The sequence below is a fragment of the Podarcis raffonei genome, chromosome 15 (assembly GCF_027172205.1).
Source record: "Podarcis raffonei isolate rPodRaf1 chromosome 15, rPodRaf1.pri, whole genome shotgun sequence".
Taxonomy (NCBI): domain Eukaryota; kingdom Metazoa; phylum Chordata; class Lepidosauria; order Squamata; family Lacertidae; genus Podarcis; species Podarcis raffonei.
The window spans coordinates 13,470,930-13,493,707 of NC_070616.1; the positions used below are offsets into that span (position 1 = coordinate 13,470,930).

General features: G+C 46.8%; 1 protein-coding gene across 2 annotated transcripts in view; it reads right to left on the minus strand.

Moving 5' to 3' along the window:
- Window positions 1–22,778, minus strand: part of SRRM3 (serine/arginine repetitive matrix 3) — a 106,155-nt gene that overhangs the window by 15,133 nt on the left and 68,244 nt on the right. The window contains exons 5-12 of one of the 2 annotated variants that reach the window (XM_053367813.1): window positions 21,657–21,791; window positions 20,546–20,626; window positions 15,903–15,932; window positions 15,092–15,160; window positions 13,784–13,819; window positions 12,402–12,470; window positions 10,973–11,077; window positions 7,899–8,076 (exon numbers count right to left, since the gene is read on the minus strand). In XM_053367813.1, the coding sequence (XP_053223788.1) occupies window positions 7,899–8,076; window positions 10,973–11,077; window positions 12,402–12,470; window positions 13,784–13,819; window positions 15,092–15,160; window positions 15,903–15,932; window positions 20,546–20,626; window positions 21,657–21,791 (703 nt within the window). The remainder of the gene's footprint in view (window positions 1–7,898; window positions 8,077–10,972; window positions 11,078–12,401; window positions 12,471–13,783; window positions 13,820–15,091; window positions 15,161–15,902; window positions 15,933–20,545; window positions 20,627–21,656; window positions 21,792–22,778) is intronic. The other variant, XM_053367814.1, reaches the window with a different exon arrangement.

Below are 22,778 nucleotides of genomic sequence, written 5' to 3' on the forward strand. Positions count from 1 at the left end.
TTGAGACCTTGCAGGTCAGGGGTCCCCAAAGTGACTGGTAATGCCCCCAGGGGGCAGTAGGATTACTGGTGGGGGGGCACTGGAGGTATACCTAAATGACTACCAGGCTTTGAAAAGCTGGTATCACTGAGTCAAGTTCATCAGATGTGCTGAATTAGTTAAATTAGGTAGTTTTAACTGAATTTTGAATCAATGGTGCAATTAATTGTTGATGTTGGTGAACAGATTTGCCAGAATTGGAGCCCCCCAGTCAATGTCTCTCTTGAGTAACTCTGGGTTGGAGGACATAATCACAGCCTGGGGCCTGACCCAATTAATTTGGTTTACCAGGTCAATTACCTCAAGAGACAGGGACAGGGGACCATTCAGGTAAAGGATTTCATTTTATCCTATTTCATCCTAATAGACACATCTGGATAATGCCTCTTATTTTGCCTCTTTAACGCTGGTTGTTGACCCTAAAGATTTGATTTGGAATCAGTGGTGACCTTTTTTTGCACGTTTTCTGACATGGACAGAGGACTCCATATGGTACATTTTGTGGGAGATCTTAAATGAATGACTACAGTTCCAGAGCTACAATTCCCAGAGTCCCATGCAAAGTGGGACTGGTTGTGAACCTGTAGCTCTGTGAATTCCTTGGGGGAAAGCCACAATTGTTCAAATTGGAATCATAATGCTTTAGGGCACATAAAACTGCTAGCACATTTGCAAAGCTAAGCAGGGTCCAGTATGGTTTCAAATTGGATGAGGGAGCTATGTGTTGAGACCCCTGCATTGCAGGGGGTTAGACTAGATGACCCTTGGGGTCCCTTCCAAATCTATGGTTCTAAGTCTAAACGCATGGGATGAATGTGGTCTGGAAGCATTGTGCGGCTTGTAAGTCTTATGGAAGCTGCAGAGCGTCTGGGAACTTTTAGGGTTGCACCAATACCAGGAACAGATTTCTGAAATCCATTGTACAAAGTCCAGTGTTGGGCAGTGAGTTGCGGGATACACTCACATGTCAGTTTATTCCATTTTCCTGCTGTTTTCCTAACTGTTAAATTACGCATTATGTCTGAGCTTCTACACAACATTTTATTCCACATGACATAAAGACACTTTCTGGAATATAGCCAGTTTGCAAATAACACAGTCCCAGTGGTGGAAGGTCACTGGAATTAGGCAGAGTCACTCTCCAGGTGGCCCTTCTGAGGATAGGGGGAGCTTTCATTATTTCTTTCGATGTCTTTTGCGTTACACACTACCAGTTTCCTCACTTTGCAGAGGTAAGGAAAGGGGGCTGCCTGATCTTCTTCTAATAAGTCCTCATAAGTTCTTCCTGCTCTTTGTGGAATCTCCACAGTAGCCACAAATCTCAAAACTCAGTGACTCCCACTTCCCAGATTATGTACAGTACAATCACATCTTATGTGGGTGTTCGGATGCATGGATTCCACATATATGCAAAAGTGCATATAAAACTGCTTCTGAAAGAGTGTCCAGTGGCTTCCACAGCTGGTGTACTCAGAGGGCCTTGCAAAGAGCTTGTAAGATCTCTGTCTTGCATGCATTTAACTTTCAACTAAAGACCTCCAACTTCGTATGGTTGAAATCACGCAAGTTAGACGTCTGTAAGATGTGATCGTACTGTACTGCAAACCAACACCACCCCCTGCCTTAGATTGTATATATTCAATGTCATTTTAAACATCTTTTCACTTCTGTCGAAATCCCCTTGGATGTTGTTGCCTATAGATAAAGGCTCCATGTATATACAGTCGTACCTTGGAAGTCGAATGCTTTGCGAGATGAACGGTTTGGCTCTTAAATGCTGCGAACCTGGAAGTGATTGTTCTGGTTTGTGAATGTTCTTTGGAACCTGAACGTTCGTTGCAGCTTCCTATTGGCTGCAAGAGCAATTGGAAGCCGCGCCTTGGTTCCCGAACGTTTTAGAAGTCAAACAGACTTCTGGAACAGCTTCTGTTCAGCTTCTGAGGTATGACTGTATAGAGAGAGAGGATTTTGCTGCCAAAATTCAGTGACCACTGTAACTGGAACTGTCTTTTTAACACCATCTACAAAACTCATAACCACCCATGTGATCAAGGTAGAGAAAGGATAATTCCAATTGTATGGAGAGTCTCCCTCAGCTTTAGTGATTTTACTTTGGCAATAACAATTAAATGGCTTGCATAGTAAGCCGTCTTAATAATAATAATAATAATAATAATAATAATAATAATAATAATATCACAAAAAGGAAATCAAATCAGCTGGATATGACTGTACCATTTATGGAAACAAACACAAGATTGAAGAGCAGAAAAAACACACAGAAATGCATTCTAACAACAGAACGAGGATTATTATTTTTAAAGAAATTAAATAAATTTCCATGGGGGGAAAAAAGGATAAGAGAAGCATGACTTTGTAGCTAATTGTAAGAAAATAAATAAAAATTGTACAGAGCCACCAAAAATAGACAAGCATTAGGAGATAGACAGAGAGAGAAAGAGGAAGAGAGAGAGAGGAAGAAAGAGAGAGAGAAGATAGAAAAAAATCACATTTAATCAAACTACGGTGCTTTTCAACAGGCTGATCTGTAGAAGTGAACGTGCGGAGGGAGAGAAATACCTACCTTCGGAGTGGTGAGGAATGCAATAATAAAAAAAGAAATGGTAATCTCCACATTTGGAGGGCAGAATGGGGAAAAAGACAACGACTCTTTAGTAACGTGCTTCAGACCCCTTTTGCTAATCAACTTTTGCTTTGCTTTGACCACACTTTGGATTTCAGGCCCCATTCACACCATAAATTTAAAGCACTATGGTACCAATTCAAAGACTTATGGTTTTCCCCAAAGCATTCTGGGAGCTGCAGTTCATTAGGGGCTGCTGAGAGTGTACTATGGTACCATTTTAAACAGTCATGGCTCCCCGCAAGGAATTCTGGGAGCTGTATTTTGTTAAGGGCTGTCTGGGAGCCCCTCCGTTCACCTCACAGAGCTACTGTTTCCAGAGAAGTCAAACAATCAATCCCTCTTCACAGGGAACTCTGGGAATTGTAGCCCTGTGAGGGGAACAGGGGTCTCCTAAAAACGCCCATCACCTTTAACCAACACCTACAGTTCCCAGAATCCTTTGGGGGAAGCCACAACCATTCCGAGTGGTGTGATAGTTGCTTTAAATTTATGGTGCAAACGTGGCCTTGGTCAATTCAGGCAGCCATCATTCTTCATTATTTTTTAAATAAAAAAAATTATATGCATATGGATAACCAGTAGTTGTCTAAATAGCGGCAGCCATTGGAAAATGAAACAATTTAAAAAGTTTCTCTGTAACATTTAAATATTTTTGAAAGGAAAAAAAAAGTCCCAAAGATCATGCAAGAAAGGAAGCGGATGAAGGCAGAAAATGTCAAGTTGGGGGGTGGGGGTGGGGACGGGAATCTGTTTGTATTGGGATAAGCTAGAAGGGGCCCCGTTGAAAGAGGGAGAAATTGTAAAGTGTGTACATGAGAGGGCGAGGAGGAGGAGGAAAGAGAAGCTGAGAAACAGAGAGAGAGAAATATAGAGAGAGAGAGAAATAGATATAGAGTACCACCAAGGAAGCCCACCGGCATGAAAATATGGCATGAAAATTGAAACCACCTTTTTAAAAGGGAAGTCAACTTCATTTGAGTTTGATTCTACTCAGGGATAACTAAAAATATTTTGAAGCAGAGAAGCAAATGCTGCCCACCCGTTGCCAGACCCTGTGAGCATCACCTAAGGCCCTTCTGCAAGTACCTCCTACATGGGAGGTCTGGAGGGTGGCAACACGAAAAAAAGGCCTTTTTGGTGGTGGCTCCCCTGTTTGTGCAATACTGTCCTCAGGGAGGCTCTCCTGGTGCCATCATTGGCCTCATCAAGTGGGTGGGATGTTTTAATCCTGCCTTTTAAAAGTAGTATTGTCTTTTAGATACGCCTTCATTGTGTGATAAGTCACTCTGCATGACTTTTGTAAAAACAAACAAACAACCCAACTAATAAAGTTAATTTATTGATATCATTATTATTATATACAATAATTAAATATCAATAAGAAGAAGTCAAAGTCAAGGTATCAAGGCCAGCAGAGTTATTTTGGGAGCTGCGACAGAATATCCCACTAGCATCCCCCCTGATTACCTGGCAGTAAAAATAGAAGAAGAAAATAGTGAACAACTGGCAATTTGCTGCCTTTTCATGACACCAATCTGCTGCCTGAGGTGCCTGCCTCACTCTGCTCAATGGTAGAGCTGGCCTTGATACTATTTCTTTCCCCCCTGCATCCTAGCCTGCAGAATTTATTTCCTATGGACCCGGGGAATGGGATGTATGAGGAGGTAAAAACCCTGCTTGAAACCATGGAAACTTGCTGCCAATACCCATCGATGATACTGAGCTATGTGGACCAATGGTCTGGTTCAATATGAGGCAGCTTCCTGTGTTCCTAGGAGACAGAGGTTCCAGCTTGCGATTGGAGGAGCCATCATCACATGTGCAATATCCCGACGTCATGAGTGTGACATCAGAACGTTGGGAGGAGCCGAATGCGGCTCCTCCTCTTCCTCTCTTGGCACTGCCACCGGTTGGAAGCTACTTCGACCCTCCTTCCTTCTGCGGCTGGAGGAGGACTACGATCAGTTCCACTCTTCAGTTCCATGTTTTTAGGGCATGGGGGGCAGCCCCTACCCCCAAAATATAGGGGGGATCCAAAAGGGATTGGCCCCTAGGAGCCGGCGCCCCTGCTAGGAGAAGTTCTCTGTTTTCTGCCACACAAGAGGAAAACCCTTGTCTTACATCAGGGATGGGGAACCTGCGGTCCTCCGGAAGTCGCTGGACTCTAAACATGAACCCTAACCTGGCTCCCATCAACTCTGGCTGTTGGGGTTGATGGGAATTGTAGTCTAGATACATCTACCATCCCGTCGTACATGTTGCTAACCACCTGGGCTTTACTAAGAGTACTGAGATTAAAAAATAATGATAATTTAAGCCTTCTGATGGATTAATTGGGGGCAACAAATACTCCTTTTTAATCTAAATAGTTGGTTGACTAAAATGTGGTGGCTGGCACAAGTAAATAATAATTACGATAACCAGGGATCCCCCCCCCCCCAGTTCTGGCACCTCTCAGGTGGGCACCATTATAAGAGAACCAGGGAGGCGTTCATGGTGAGTTCTGACACCTGTTTTTCTAGCAAAAATAGCACAGATGATAATGATTCTAGTATCAAACTGGCCTGATAATTTTCTCATTTTCTTTACAGGCATAGCACCAGATTCGTTTAGGGGTTTCATTTGAGCCACCTCAAACCCACCACTTTCTGTGGGAGAGGGAAATGGTTTCTGCTTTGCCTCAGATAATATTTAAAAAAGGAATAGGATACACAGTTATCTTCCCTTTTAAATGTGAAATTTAAACAGACAACAGAGTTCAATGGTTGTAAAGAACTAAAGAAAGACGTCTGTGCATTTCTTAATTGGCCGGGAGGGTTCCACACTTACACACACAAAGAAACGAAACGGAAGGGGGAAATTGTAATAATAATAATAATGATAATAACAGAAGAAATAATATTTATTTTCTAGATCCACATGACAACAATGGAAGAAAAAGAAAAAGAGAAAGATATAGTTTGCATTTCTGTACATTACAAAAAGGGAAGAAAACAAGAAAGAAAATGCAGGAATCCGAAAGGCACACCCCAGTCACCCTCCCGCCCAGTCCCCTGATTTCTGCCGAGCAAGAAATTGAACTTTTATATTACCACATTTCGAACGGGAGGCTAAAGAAAAACACAGATTGGGATTAAAAATGAAAAATAAAATAAAAGTTGCACAGGACAGCAGGAGCCGCAATTGACAACCAAAGGAAACGTGTGTTGACTCGAGTATTATCAGGGAATTTGGAGAAAAGCTGGCTCTATTATTCATTTCCCGAAGCATTAAAATACATTCTGCTTTGTTTCCCACACTTCTGAGACATGAAGCACACTGTATGACTAGTTTTAGAGTGTGAGAGAGGAAACAACCCCTGTTCACAAGAGTGCTCATCTCTGATGCCTCTGTGTGAGTTGCTGTTCTGGGAGTGAATTTTCAGAGGACACAATTGTGCTGATGGATCCAGTCACACATGTAAGCCCGGAGTCATAACTGACTCCAAAGTCAGTTTGGGAAAAATGAGTCCGAGGGAAGGGGAAATGATCCACCCAACACCAGAACGGTGACTCATGCAGAGACCCAGGCAACCTCTGCAACCAACTCCTTGGTGTCTTTCACATTCTTCCCTGGCACACTGTATGGCAATCCCTGGATTAGGAAACTTTGTGCAGGGATGCATGCAGCCCTCCTCCAGATGTTGTTGAGCTACAATTCCCATCAGCCCCAGCCAGCATGGCCAGTGGTCAGGGATGGTGGGAGTTAGAATCCATCAACACCCTTGGGGGGGGGTCACAGAGCCCTCACCTTTCATTTAATGCCATCTTTTTCTGAACTGGGGCAGGGCAGGGGGAAAGGCTCACATAGAGATGAATAATGGAATAAACAAACTACAGTGATTTGGGGTGTGTGGGAAAAAGAGGTAGAATCACATGGTTAGGAAAATAAATAAAAATGTGTATATATGTTGTTTATAATTTCTTTTTAAAAAAGAGGGAGAAAGAGACGGATGAGCAGAAAGAGACAATGGAATGGATAAACTTAGAGTGGATTGGTCTAGTAAACTCTCTGGGGAAGACTGTACCAGGAATTCCTTCCTTTCAAGATGCTCAGAAATTTGGAGGTAAAATGGTAGGGGGAGGAGGAGGGGAATGGAGAGAGGTAATCCTAATGGAGAATGCTTAAACTGAAAGAACTCATCTTGTTTTGAAGCATTTTTATCATGGGGAGGGCTGCTTTCAGGGTGGGGAAGCCTGGAATTGGCTGTAGGTGATCTTGCATTAAAACACAAACTGAATCCATTCCTTCCCCATCTCTGCTCTTTAAAGGCACGGCGCTGTTGTCAAGCTAAGCCATGGAGGGCATCGCTTCCTAGTCATAGGAAGCTGCCTTAAACCGAGTGTGACCTTGATCCATCTAGCTAAATATTGCCCACACTGACTGGCAGCAGCTCTCCAGCAGGGTCTCCAGCAGGCATCTTTGAGACGCCAGGGATTCAGCCTGTGATGGCCTGTTCAAAATGTGTGCTCTACCACCGAACTGCAGCCTGTTCCTGCCTTCAGACAGCTTACATGTGGGTAAAAGGAGGCAAAAAGACTCCCAGCAATAGCCAGGATCGGGACCTTTCCTGCGGACCACAAATAGGCAGTGAGAGGTGGTGATAAAAGCATGGAGAGAAGAGAAGTATGGAAACCTTTGGCGTACAGACCCAAATCCTCGGACCTGAAAACATTTGGCGATGGATTTTTGCCTCATTGCTACTCCTCAAAAAGATCTCAGCAAAGTACTTCCTGGACTCACGGAACTTCAGAATTGGAAGGGACCCAAAGGGTAATCTAGCCCAAATTCTACCACCGAGTTACCCCAATGCAGATGTAGCACATGAGTGTCTGATGAGAGGAGAAAGAGACGGAGAAGGAGGGAGGGAGAGAAGTTCCAGAGCAACCCCCCAGCCCTCCGGATGCTGTGGGGCTGCAGGTCCCATCGTCCCCAACCATTGGCCATGCTGGCTATTGGGAGTTGGAGTCCAGCAGCACCTGAAAGCCTGGCTTGGAGGAACATCTTCTCCTTAAGCCTTCCCCATCCGCCATGCTTTGAGCAAAATGCCTAAGAGGAGGGAGCAACGTGAGATGGGGCAGAGCCGATCTGGGGAGGGAAGGGGGGGGGGCGGCAGCTGGGGAAGGTGGGGTTGGATTGAACCCTGAGAAAAGCAAACCCAAAAGGTCCATACCTCCTGTTTCTTCTCCAAGAGGGCGCCGTGGCTATGGCGGCCGTTCTGGGCACCGCCCTTGTGCCCGTTTTGGTGAGGCGTGGCCGATCGGCTGTGGCCGGTACAGGAGGAGGAGGGGCTCTGGCTGGACTGGTGGCTGCTGCCCTTCTGGGCATCCTCTCTGTACTTGGGACTCAGTCTGCAAACAAAGGGGAGGACAGAAAGGGTTGGTCAGCAGCTATGTAGGCCTCCATGAGATTGTTGCTATATTTCTTAGAAGGATTTATAGATCCCCTTTTATTTCAAGGAGAAATAGCAAGGCAGTTCCCAAACAAATAAAGGACAACAGCAATCGAAGAAGAAGAACCTCTATTAGGAACATAAGAAGAATCTGCTGGATCAGGCCACCAGCCCATCTGATCCACCATCCTCTACTCAAAGTGGCCAACCAACTGCTCTAACAGAAGCCAGCAAGCAAGTTGATTGGAAGCATATAGGGTAAGGCCACCAGGTAGGTTTTGCTGCAGAAGGATGTAATACAGCTAGATAGAACCCAGACTTAACTATCCTTTTTTTAAAAAAAATAATATTTACTAAAGTTTCAAAAAAGTTACAAAAATGAAAAGAGAAAAAAGAAAGAAAGAAAAAATACAAAATACAGAAAAATAGAACCAATTAAAAACAAATCAGTCTTTCCATGTCTTGTCTTTCATTTACTTGTTTCCCTGACCTCCTCACACCTCCCTTTTTTGTATTCTAGTTCAATAGTTGTTTCAGCAAATCCTTACCATTTTTGCTTTTATCTTAATAATTTATCTTAATATATTATAACTTTACATTCTCACCTGTTAACAATCCATTTTTACATACCCCTTTGTAGCATTACTGCTAAAACCACATAACTTCATTCCAACATCCTTCTAACATTCCTTAATTTTACAGTATTTCTGTAGATAGTCTTTTAATTTCTTCCAATCTTCTTCTACCGACTCTTCTCCCTGGTCTCGGATGCAAGAGTTCACTGGGAAAGGCAGGCTGGTTGTTTCAGCACCAAGGAGAGCTCCCACTGAGGAACTTGTGCCAATATAAGAACATAAGAGCCTCTTGCATCAGGCCAGTGGCCCACCTGGACCAGCATCCTGTTCTCACAGTGGCCAACCAGTAGGAAGCCCTGACGCAGGATCCGAGCACCAGAGCCCTCTCCCCTCCTGCAGTTTCCAGGAACTGGTATTCAGAAGCATAGCCGCCTCTAACTGTGGAGGCAGAGCTAGCCTTATCCTCCTCCATGAATTTATCTAATCCTCCTTTGAAGCCCCCCCCCCAAAAAATTGGTGGCCATCACTGCCTCCTGCAGGAGGAATGTCCATAGTCCTTCTTTTTATCTTCCAACATTCAACTTCATTGGATGTCCAGAAGGTCTATTAAAGAAATACGGCTACCCATTAATTGGTTACTTCAAAACTGGAATCCTGCAATGTGCTGTATCGGTGCTTTCCTTGCACTTGATCTGGAAGCTGCAGAATGCTGCAGGATGATTGCTGACAGGAATGAGACCCTCTCACCATAGAAAACCTTTGCTCAAGGATGTGCACTAGCTGCCAGTTTGCTACTGGGCCAGGTTCAAGGTGTTACTTACAACTAAAAAGTCCTAAACAACTTGGGAGTAGCATACCTGTGAGATCACATTACCCTCATATATACCGACTGGACTGCTTTCATCTGTGGAACTGGCACTGTTACGGGTGCCACAAAATACCTCTTCCACATTTGTAAGCAGTCAACCTTTTAGTGTGGCATCACTTATACTTTGGAACACACTGCCTCTTGACATCAGCCAGGTGCCTTTATTGAACTCTCTGTGGCGCCTGCTAAATGCATTTTTGTTTAGACAAGCCTACCTAGATATGTTGGCATGTGTTTTGATCTGGTTTTTGCCTATCCCTTATTCTATTTTAAAAAACTGCTTCCACCAATGATTTCTTGCTTTATTCTTCTTTGTAGACTGCTTTAAGTCCCCCCGCTTTTTTTACAATCGAGCCATATATAAACATTATGAAACATGAATAAAAACAAAATCCAATAATAAAAATACAGCTACCCGTTCTTAAAATACACAGTAAAACACTGAAACACCCATAATTAAAATATATAATAAGAACGTTCATTACAACAACATCCGTGTTAAAACAGATGTACCATTTGACATCATAGACACTGTGTTGTTGTTTAGTCGTTTAGTCGTGTCCGATTCTTCGTGACCCCATGGACCAGAGCACGCCAGGCACTCCTGTCTTCCACTGCCTCCCGCAGTTTGGTCAAACTCATGCTGGTAGCTTCGAGAACACTGTCCCACCATCTCGTCCTCTGTCGTCCCCTTCTCCTTGTGCCCTCCATCTTTCCCAACATCAGGGTCTTTTCCAGGGAGTCTTCTCTTCTCATGAGGTGGCCAAAGTATTGGAGCCTCAGCTTCAGGATTTGTCCTTCCAGTGAGCACTCAGGGCTGATTTCCTTCAGAATGGATAGGTTTGATCTTCTTGCAGTCCATGGGACTCTCAAGAGTCTCCTCCAACACCATAATTCAAAAGCATCAATTCTTCAGCGATCAGCCTTCTTTATGGTCCAGCTTTCACTTCCATACATCACTACTGGGAAAACCATAGCTTTAACTATACGGACGTTTGTTGGCAATGTGATGTCTCTGGTTTTTAAGATGCTATCTAGGTTTGTCATTGCTTTCCTCCCAAGAAGCAGGCGTCTTTTAATTTCGTGACTGCTGTCACCATCTGCAGTGATCATGGAGCCCAAGAAAGTAAAATCTCTCACTGCCTCCATTTCTTCCCCTTCTATTTGCCAGGAGGTGATGGGACCAGTGGCCATGATCTTCATTTTTTTGATGTTGAGACACTAAGCAGGATCAACTCCAAACAAATGCACAATGGATAATATGTGACACTTGTAACACCACAAAGCTCTGCATGTATGTTCTTTGAGTGAAAAAACCATCCACAACCGGTCCCATTTAAAGAGCTCCCCCCCCCAAGCTGTGCCTCCCTACCCCTAAACCTGGGGCCAGACCAGGTGTAAGCCCAGCCTACCTGCTTGCCAATTTGCAGTCGCTGTAATCCGAGGAGAGCGAGGCGCTCCGGGAACTGCAGCTGCTGCGCCTGTGGGACCTCCGAGTGGACGACTCGCTGTGTGACCTGGGAGAGCATGGGGAGAAGCGGAAGGGTGAGGCAGAACCCGGCGCTCCACCAGCCTGGCTGTCAGGAGCGAGCCAGCAGTAAATCACACTGTGCAAATTGGAGTTAACTCTTTGTTGGTGAAAACACGATCTGCACAGACTTGGATGAGCACAACAGCTTATCCCTGGTAGGTCTTGCCCCATGGAGCAGTTACTGAGACTAAAGGTCCTCGCCTCCCCATAGCTGCCCAAGTGCTCTCTTCTCCAGCGTTTCCTCCAAGCAATCAGAGACTGCACCTACACACAGCTAATCACTCCTCTGCCCTTTTCATGCCTCTCCTGGTTCTAGATGACAAGGTGGGAGGGGAGCTTGTCGTGGCAGGAAGGGGAGGCACACATGACTCTGCACCAGCCTGACTCCTCTCTGCCTCTTGGCCTCCCTCCTCTCCTGCTTCAGCTTCTGCCTCTGATTCTGGGCTTCTCTGCCACAGACTCCCCCAGCTCACTAAGCCCTGTTGCTCCTTCAGCTTCTGACACCTTCTTCCAGTCCTCTCCCTCTTATTCCACCCCATTGTCCCACTACCACTCCGCTGGTTCTCAGCCTTCTTCTCCTGGGGGTTCTCAGCTGGTTCCCCTGACTATTCTTCTGTGTCCAATTAGTCCATGACTGTGGCTCAGGAGGAGTTCTGGGACTGCCCCCATCATGACCCAGACCCTGATTGACAGCTAGGACTTTGGCACAAAGGAAGGACCAGCTGGTGCAAGCTACAGAGGGGCTGAATTTGGATCCAGGCCTGGATGCTGAGCCTAACCATGGGTCTGGGTTCAGGAGTCTGACGGGACCTTGAGTCACCAGTTCTGAAAGCATCGCACTGGCTGCTGGTGAGCTACCGGACCAAATTCAAGGTGTTAGTCCTAGAAGCACAGAGTTGTAAGGGACCACCAATGGTCATCTTGTCCAACCCTCTGTAATTCAGGAATCACAACGAAAGAATCCCTCACAGGTGGTCATCCAACCTCTGTTGGAAATCCTCCAGCAAGTGAGTGTCCACCACCTTCCAAAGGAGGCTGTTCTGCTGTCAAACAGCTCTTACCATTGGAAAGCTCTTCCTAATGTTTAGTCAGAAATTCCTTTCTTGTAATCTGAATCCATTGGTTTGGGTCCTGCCCTCTGGAGAAGCAGGAAACAAGCTTGCTTCATCTTCCATGAGTTATTTCAAGATGGTTAATTCCCATTTTATTTGCTTCCGGGGGGAAATTTCACTTGCAAGTAACATGGGAATAAGCATTCAACTTGTGCTGTTTTCTTCTGCGGATGGGGTGCAATCCATTCTGATCCTCACCTTTTTCTGTCTTTGTTCTTCTCTTTCCTTTTGCTCTTGAGACTTCTGGACCTATGAGACAGCAGAAAACTGAACGCACATGAAAAGGGAGAGGCAGAGAGAGAGACAGAGAGAGAGAGAGGAGGAGGGAAACCAGACATGGGCACAGGGAGCACCAGGCTCAGCAGCCAGTTTTTCCTTCTAGAATATTTCATGGAACAGCTTCCCCAGGTGCCAAAGTGCCAAACCTGTGGCCTGCTTATCAGCCTCTCCATGGGGAATCGACTCTTAGGCGGAGGGTCCAGAATCAGAGGGGCAGGCTATTTTCTGACGGTCTAGAGAACGTTTTGCAAGTCATGACATCTCACCTCACCATGACCCACTGCTTTATCTGCACCTTCAAATCAGCTTCCTGTGCTGAAATGAACAGGGAGGCTGTTGCAGATGAGGAGAGCTCTGTGTGCCTGCACTGAAAGCTCTTGCAGTTCCATTGTTATCACTAAGTGATTATAATGTTGGTGCATTTTACGCCTTATTATATAAATTTTGGCCACCACACCCTCCCCAGCTTGCAGAGAACAGCTCTAGAGACTGTACTTCATGTAAGAACATAAGATGAGCCCTGCTGGATCAGACCGAGAGCTCACCTAACTAATCTTTGCCATGGCCGGCTCTACCATTAGACAAAGTGAGGTAGCCGCCTCCAATGGCAGATTCTGGGTGACGTGTTTCACAGAGCTGGCAACCGTTGCCTCTATGAATCCCATAAGCAGGGCAGGGGTGCAGTTACTTTCTCCTGCTGTTGTTCTGGTATTCAGAGGTATGTTTTCTATGACTAGTAGTCATTGATAGCTTTTCCTTCCATAAATCTGTTCGACTCCACCTTTAAATGCCTTTGAAATTGGTAACCATCACAACATCTTTCCATGGCAGATTCCAGAAGTAACCCCTGCACCCATCTGGATGTCCAAGGCTGGACTTCCTTGGTGGTGGCCCCATCATTATGGAGCAAACTCCTCTAGGAGTTCCTGGTAGGTGAAATCTTGGTGACGCCCTCCCAGGCAAGTCAAGTGACCTTCCTTGTTCCCTGCAAGCCTTTGAACCCGGATCCTTTGGCCTTTTCATGCCTGGCTATGATGGCCTTTATGGAGCTACTTTCATGGCCCTGGACCAATGTGGTTTCTTCTGAGCTTGGCCGGAAGAGACCTTGAGCCCGACAAGGGGGCAAGTGGTGAATTTGTTGTAGAAAGAGGATCAAATGTGGTCTTTGGCCACTAGAGGGCAGTGCATAGTTTGCCTTGCTGGTCCCGGCTGAGGTGGGGGAGGAGGTGAGGAATGTGGATGTGGGATTAGGGGAGACAAGGTGTCCGGTGGGGGGAGGAATCTACACCATTAACCCTCACCTGTGCCTCCTCTTCTTACGAGAGCCAGACGCAGACCTGATGGGCAACCGGCAAGAACAGGAACAAAGAGAGGAAAGGAGAGACACTGGTTGAGATGGTCCAGGAGAAAGAGGGAGGAGCGCATAGCCAAATATCTCTTTCCTTGCATAAGAGCCACACCAAAGATGCAGCACCCAGATTACCCTATTCCTGAATTTTAAATTGCTGTAACCAGCCCTGAGACCTGCTGATGAAGGGTGAGCAATAAATTTAATAATAATAAATAAACTGCTCATCCAGACCATCTTAGTCCAGAATGTGGGGCTGTGCAGACAACAGATAGATTGACCATGGCCTTTACTGACAGAACCTGCAGCAACTTGTCTCTATGTAACACAGCCATGTTGCCCTGTCGATGTCACTGGACTCCAATCCACAGCATCCTGCCAGAGCTGATGGGAGCTGGAGGCTGCAACAATCTATAGCCTCTGTTAGTTCTGGTCCATTCAGCCCAGTTCTAACCTGGTGTGACTGGCAGTGGCACACCTCAATTTCCTGAAAAGAAAGGTCTCTTCCAATCCAGGGGCCTCCATTTAACTGGAAATGCTAGGTGGGTCAGATCTGGGACCTTTTGCTTAAAAAAAGTTTGTACTCTCCTATCAACGAGAGATTGTCTAGCGGAAGAGACAGATGAGAACAAAGGAAGCTGTGTTAGACTACTGAACCACTTAGCCCAGTAGTGTCTATACCGACCAGCAGTGGTGCCCTAGGGCCCAAGCCAGGGATGTCGGGGATCGAATATAATAAAAATGGAAGGGTGTTGTCATGCTGCAGTTTGCTTGGCTGTCAACAGGTGGCGCTGCTGACTGGTGACTACAGCATGCTGACTAGTGGTGGATGGGCAGCACAGATAAGCCATGGAGGGCAGACTGGACAGGTTGCACCAGTCCCCCAGCTGCTCTGCCTCCTCTACCTACCAGCCTGAGGGCAATTGCCTCCAGGGTCCAAATCCCTAGGCCAGCTGGCAGTGCTACTGGCCAGCTTTGGAACTGGCTGCTTGCCCAGAAGTACCCATACAAGTTTCCAAAATCCTGTCACAGTCCAGCGTGACCAGAAAATGGAAGCCAGGTTCTGGCTCTGTTAGTGAAGCATTTGAGATGCAAAGAGATGCTGGCAGGATTTTCAGTGCCTTCCCCCACCCCTCCCCAGAGATGCCCCTGGGGATTGAACGGGGGCACCTTCTGCGTGAAAAGCAGATGTTCTGCCAGTGAGCTATGGACCTTCCCATTGTTAGGGGGAGATGAAAAGGGGGAGCCCTGAGTCCTTTACCTGTCTCTCCGATGTTTTTTCCCTGTCTTCTTCTTCTTCTCCTTCCGTACCGGGGAAGAGCTATCCCCGCTGAAATGCGAAAAAAGGACTATGTCAGTTTGTCAGGAGGAAATGGAGCTGAATCAGCATGAGGGAATGTCGTAAGAAAAGCCTGCTGGATCAAGCCAATGGCCCATCTAGTCCAGCTTCCTGTTTTCACAGAGGCCAACTAGATCATGGGTAGGCAAACTAAGGCCTGGGGGCCGGATCCGGCCCAATCGCCTTCTCAGTCCAGCCCATGGACAGTCCAGGAAGCAGCGTGTTTTTACATGAGTAGAATGTGTCCTTTTATTTAAAATGCATTTCTGGGTTATTTGTGGGGCACAGGAATTCGTTCATTATTATTTATTTCAAAATATAGTCCGGCCCCCCACAAGGTCTGAGGGACAGTGGACTGGCCCCCTGCTGAAAATGTTTGCTGACCCCTGAACTAGATGCTTTATATGGGGAATCTGCAAGCAGGACCTGACCACAATATCTCTACCCTCCTATGGTTTCTAGCAACTGGGAAGCAGAAGGTGGGCTGCCTTCAACTGTAGAGGCAGAGCCCTCCCCTCTACGAATTTGTCCAATTCTCTTTTGAAGCCATCCAAGGGTTAAAGGCATCCAGATAAATTAGCCCCCTTACTTTATGGGGCTGCTTTTTAGGTAGCTGGGGAAACCTTGTGGGGAAAGCCGTAAAAAACCAGACACCTTGGATGGGTTTCTATAAATATATGGGAAATTATAGGTAATAGATCATGTGGATGATGCGAATTCCGTTGGCACTCACCTGCGTTCAGATCCAGGTTTCCTTTTTTTGCTGAGATTGCAAGACAGGAAACAGACAAAGGAGAGGTTAAGGAGTGTCTCTCTGAAAAGAGCGGAGGATTTGTAGAACAAGGTAGACTTCTGAAATCAGGACTGGGCTGGACAAGTGTCAGACCTGGCATATTTTTAAAACCAGTAAGTAAATTACACAGGCCACATCTATCAGGACTGTGTGTGTTTTTGTGACCCTGCGCAAACACAGAAAGGGTTCAATTTGACACCCAAAGAATCTCAGCTTTTTTGAGCAAGTTGCTAGTCCCTGTGGAGGTGAAAGCAGGCATCAGAACTTGTGGGGTTCAGAAGCATTGCCAGGTATTTGGGGTTGGAGAACTCTTGTTCCATCTGCCAAATTTGTAAAAAAAACCCCACACTTTTTTTCCTCCAAGTAGCTCAGGGCTTTCCAGTTTTATCCACACTACAGCCCTTTGAGGTAGGTCAGACCAAGAGAGAACAACATTCCTCAGACTTATACAATTTTGCATTTGTATCACAAACCTTTTTATGTTTCATGTGTCTGTTGCTTTAATTTAGCCCTACTTAGGTGGCATTATGGGTAAGACCCACCCCAGCAGGGAGTTGGGGTGATGCTGGGTAGCAGCCCCCCCCCAATTTCATATGTTCCAATTTCATTATTTAAGGAATGGCATCTGCTGTGGTCATCACCCCCACTTTTTTAACTTGTTAAATTTCACCACCTGTTACGGGGTGGTAGTAAGAAAGGGGGGACTGACTCTACTGAGTTCACATTTAAAGACAAACTTTACTTAATCCACACTTGCGGAAACAATATGCAAACTAAACACAGACACCCTTCAAAATCCACACTTCTCCCAATTTTGCAATGCACTTCTCCAGCCAAGTAATGTGTGCCAAAATGTATTCACTTGGGTAATGTGTGCATAAAATGCATATACTGCAATTTTCACACCACCATATAATCTTGCTTTGTTCCCTTAAGACCACGCTTTTGCTATGAGGACATCCTTCCAATAATTCTTAAAGCAATTCATAACATTTCATTTATGCAGCCGACAATTTAATGATTTCAATTTGATGCCCCTCTCCCCTGCCCCACTTGTTGAGACATTTCTGGGGAGGGGTTTGTGGGTTGGCATATGCTATTTTTATTTGCTTAATGGAGGTATAATAATAGAATCACAGAACTGTAGAGCTGGAAGGTGCCACGAGGGCCATCTAGTTCAACCCCCTAAAATGCAAGTATACGTTTGCCCAATGTGGGGTTCAAACCCATGAACCTGGGATTAAGAGTCTCATGCTCTACTGACTGAGTTATCCTGGGTAAAAGGTAAAGGGACCCCTGACCATTAGGTCCAGTCGCAGACGACTCTGGGGTTGTGGCGCTCATCTTGCTTTATTGGCCGAGGGAGCCGACGTACAGCTTCCGGGTCATGTGGCCAGCATGACTAAGCCGCTTCTGGCGAACCAGAGCAGCGCTTGGAAAAGCCGTTTATCTTCCCGCCGGAGGGGTACCTATTTATCTACTTGCACTTTGACGTGCTTTCGAACTGCTAGGTTGGCAGGAGCAGGGACCGAGCAACGGGAGCTCACCCCGTCGTGGGGATTCGAACCGCTGACCTTCTGATCAGCAAGTCCTAGGCTCTGTGGTTTAACCCACAGTGCCACCAGCGTAATCCTGGGTAGTAGGTTGCTATTATTAATACCAGGAGTTCCTGGAGGATATATGTGATCAGGATCCATCTCAAGTAGTGTTCAGGTGTGGTTTGGGGACTGAATTAGCCATAGTCAGCCTAATGGATGAACTCTCTTGAGAGTGGGCAGTGGGATTCTGTTTCTGCTTCTTGATCTCAGCAGCTTTAGATACCATTGGCCATGGTGCCCTCCCCACCTTTTGGCTGAAAGCAGAGGCAAGAGGAAGACCTGTGGCCCTCCAGGACCCATTGCCGGACTACAATTCCTATCACCCCTGACCACTGACAGAGGCAGACGGGAGGGGAAGCCAAATGCACCTGAAGGAGGGCCGCCACATTCCCCACCCCTGCATCAAATAAGCAGCCGCTGCTGAATTGCTAACGTTTTCTATCGTACTGCGTTATAATTATAGTGATTGTCTGTAAATTATCGACGCGCGGAACCACTTGGGAGCACAGTGTATTTGCAGGAAATGCAGCGTGCGAGGAGACTGGCGGTGACTTTGTAACGTATTGTTACAAAGTACTGTTCTTACAGCATGGTCATCTCAAGAGGGGCTTGTTCTTCACAGCACTGAAATGTAAGGCATCTCCCAGACCCTCAAAGTGTCCCTATTTCCCAGGACAGTCACAGATTTACAGAAGCTGTCCTGGTTTCTGATTTGATCTCAGAATGTCCCGCTTTTCCTTAGGACGTCCCTATTTTTACTGGAGAAATGTTGCGGGGTATGGAGTTATGTGACACACACCCCCGCCATAGCTGTCAATGTTTTCCTTTTTTTAAAGGGAAATTCCCTTATTCCGAAGAAAAGGGAAAAGTTGACAGCTATGCCCCCGCCCCAAGGCAAGGAGATACAACCTTTAGAAGCCATCTGAAGGCAGCCCTGTAGAGGGAAGTTTTTTAATGTTTTATTATGTTTTTATATATGTTGGAAGCTGCCTGGAGTGGCTGTGGCAACCCAGTCAGATGGGCAAGGTATAACTAATAACATCATCATCATCATCATCATCATCATTATTATTATGGTACCTCGGGTTAAGAACTTAATTTGTTCCGGAGGTCCGTTCTTAACCTGAAACTGTTCTTAACCTGAAGCACCACTTTAGCTAATGGGGCCTCCCGCTGCCGCGGCGCCGTGGCACAATTTCTGTTCTCATCCTGAAGCAAAGTTCTTAACCCGAGCTACTATTTCTGGGTTAGCGGAGTCTGTAACCTGAAGAGTCTGTAACCTGAAGCGTCTGTAACCCGAGGTAAAGGTAAAGGTAAAGGTACCCCTGCCCATACGGGCCAGTCTTGACAGACTCTAGGGTTGTGCGCCCATCTCACTCTATAGGCCGGGGGCCAGCGCTGTCCGAAGACACTTCCGGGTCACGTGGCCAGCGTGACAAGCTGCATCTGGTGAGCCAGCGCAGCACACGGAACGCCGTTTACCTTCCCGCTGGTAAGCGGTCCCCATTTATCTACTTGCACCCGGGGGTGCTTTCGAACTGCTAGGTTGGCAGGCACTGGGACCGAGCAGCGGGAGCGCACCCCGCCGCGGGGATTCGAACCGCCGACCTTTCGATCGGCAAGCCCTAGGCGCTGAGGCTTTTACCCACAGCGCCACCCGCGTCCCTGTAACCCGAGGTACTACTGTATTATTGTTATTGAATAGGGCATCCCTATTCTCATTGGAGAAATGCTGGAGGCTGTGATCTCCCCCAGCCTGCCATTAGCAAGCCTGCCAAAATGGTTTTCTTTCTCTTTAGCTATCCCAAGCCTCATGCCAAAGGCCCCCAAATCCCCCTGTGACATCACTTCCTGTGCCCAGTTACCCAGGCAACCTTCCAAATCTTCTGTCCCCTGGGTTAAGGCTTCAAAGGATTTTTTATTTTTGATTGAGCCCCCATAGGGTGGTCCTCTGGGATGAACCCTCTCAGCCCTATGGGGAATTTATACATATACCTATACATTATACCTATACATCATCATCTGGTTCAAGGGAGGAGACAGCGCCGCTCTCGCCTGGTTCCCCCCCCTTCTGCTACTTTCCTCATTAGTTTCATTTCCCCCTGGCCTGGTTTAAGAAAGCCACACTCATTAAAATGTTAGCTGAGCTCTGAGGAGGAAATCATTAGCGGAGGGATCTGAAATCAGGACGGTTGGGGGGGAGAGAACTGGAGGCGAAGAACGGCTGAGACCCCCGCCCTCCCCTTTCTACACTTAGTACATCAAGGAATGGATGCATTTCAGAGTCAGGCATGGAATACTGGCACAGCGAAGCATCGAGAAGTGTCTCTGTGCCGGGGGACGCAGAGCCGGTCTCTGGGTTAGGCAGAAGAAACTGGCAACGCCAACCACAGGGAAGGTGTGCTGAGCCCAGAGTTCAGCGGGTTATGTTGCAGGCAGGAATGGGGGCTGCACAAAGGCCTGGGAGAAATCTAAAACATGGAATCATAAGAGTTGGAAGGGCGCCTGAGGGTCATCCAGTCCAACTGCCTGCAACACAGGAAATATGTGGGGATCGAACCTGCAACCTTGTCATTATCAACACCACGCTCTAACCAACTGAAATAGCATTCCTGGTGCAATCCGATAGGCTTCCCCTTTATCTGCACTTAACAGAAACAGATGACGCCATCTTGGTTCCGGCAGGATAAAATGGTCTTTACCACTTGTTTGGGTTTCAGCCCTGTTTCAAATGTGTTGGTTGTCTTTGTCCTTTTAACTGTTTTGGGTTATTTATTTATTTTTGCAGATTGCGGCTTAGAGGGCTATGAATAAATTCATTGCAGTAGCAGCGGTGACATCTGGAGAGCCAAAGGTCCCCACATCCTTGGTTTAGGACTTGCTCAAAGCTCAGCATTCTGGCTGGATTGAAGAGTCCCTGGCCCGGGTCATATCCACTTGTTTGCCCTTCCAACCCAACATCAGCGCCACTGGGGGGTGACTCACCGGCTCCGGCGATGACCTGATTTCTTTTTCTTTTTCTTCTTGGGTGGGGGGGAGGTGGAGCTGCTTGATCGTCTCTTCAGCCTGTAGAGGAGAAGGAAGAGGATTTTAGGATAGGCACTTGCTGGTTTACAGGGGTCACCAACACAAGACACTCCATAAGTTAATAAGACTCCAACTCCCATCAGCCCCCAGGTGACATTGCTAAGAGCCAGGGATGGTGGGAGTTGTAGTCCATCCACCTCTGAAGGACACAACATTGATGAACCCTGCTGTAAGCCAATTTAGTGGTTCTCTAACATTTTTGGGGCACAGCCCCACTGGTTCCATAAACTCACCCTCAGTTTTCCCTACCCTATTAAAAACATCATTCAGAATTGCAGTTTGCCGCCCAGTGGCTGGGGTGTCCCAGTCAGATGGGTGGCATATTAACAACAACAGCAACAACAATTTCAGAACAGTAGCATTTAATTAAAATCCACTCGAAACCTTCTGTCTGGTTAATTCAACAAAACTGATCCAGTGGCACCAGACGTTGCATGAAAAATATTTTCACTGACAAAGACGCAAGGGCGATGGACATTTATAGCATGAGCTATTTATGTAGAACTCCTTACCAGGCATGAACAAACCTTCGCTTACCGCAGACCTATGGTAGCTAATTTATAAGAAAAATCAATGGCTATCTGCAATAACTGGCTATCTTGTGACAGGAACCGTAAATACAAACCAACGTGGCAAATTAAATAGCTTTGTAAGTGATCAAGAGCAGTAAAACTTTAAATACGAAGCGAGGAAGGTGTTTCGCTCTAGGCACTAAACTGGTCAATGGTAAATAAGCGATCAATGGGTTCAGGGCAGCCCACCTACAGTGCCCCACTACCGCCCCCTCACTTCTTAGCATCCCCCCACTGCCACCCCCTGGCCTCTATGTCCTCCTGCCTCCTGCTTGCCTCTTAGAACCCCCCCCCAAGTAATGCCACATCAGCTAGGGGGCAGTACTGCCCAAGGGTTTGTTTCTCACCATCAGAGCATGAAGAAGTCCCCACACCTTTTCACAGAGACCCTTCTTGTAACCGTGGGAAATGACCTGTGTTCTTCACAAGAGACTCACCTGTATTCGCGGTGACTGCTGTCGTCTTGGTAGCAATCGGTGGTGCAGTCGCACTGCAAAGGGCATCCCTTCCCGTACTCCGGGTACTGCATCATGTATTCTTCACCATCCACCATGTGATGGTTCTCGATCACTCTGCATCAAAGAAAAAAGGAGGAGGGGGACGTTGCAGAAGTGGAGTGTATGGATCTGGGCTCTGCAAGGATTCGGGCCTGGAATAGGCCTGAGCAGTGGGGTAGCAAGGTTAGGTGGTACCCAGTGAGGAAAATTTCTTGTCACCCCCCCAAAACATTGAAATCTAGTTGGACTCCCAAGAGACTGCAATCTACTCATAGTATAAAAAGACTGGCTGTGATCTACCCATTGTCATTGCCAGGGGTTGTTGAACGTTTTTAGAGAAGGATTGGCCAAAGCTGTTGAGCTTTTCTGGGGGTTGCAGGGTTTGGGTCCTGAGTTGATAGAGCTTCAGCTTCTCTCCTTCCCTCCACCCTTCACTTGTTTGTTCGCCTGCCTCCTTGGTGCTGACCTTTAAAGCCCTAAACGGCCTCAGTCCAGTATACCTGAAGGAGCGTCTCCACCCCCATCGTTCTGCCCGGAGACTGAGGTCCAGCGCTGAGGGCCTTCTGGCGGTTCCCTCCCTGCGAGAAGCCAAGTTACAGGGAACCAGGCAGAGGGCCTTCTTGGTAGTGGCACCCTCCCACCAGATGTCAAAGAGAAAAACAACTATCAGACTTTTAGAAGACATCTGAAGGCAGCCCTGTTTAGGGAAGCTTTTAATGTTTAATAGATTATTGTATTTTAATATTCTGTTGGAAGCTGCCCAGAGTGACTGGGGAACCCCAGCCAGATGGGTGGGGTATAAATAAATAAATAAATAAATAAATAAATAAATAAATAATTCCCATCCTCTCCCTGCCTGCCTGCCTGCATGCCTCCTCCAGCAGCCGGGGAGTGCGGAGCTGTCAAAACGAAGCGCTGAAAAGCGGTGCAACTACCCCCCTTCCCCTGACGGCTCAGGGCAGGCGAGAGTCGTGGGTGGCCAACGGGAATGAATGTCACCCCTCTTGGTGATGACACCCAGGGTGGACCGCCCCCACTTGTCCCACTCCCTTCCCAGGAAAA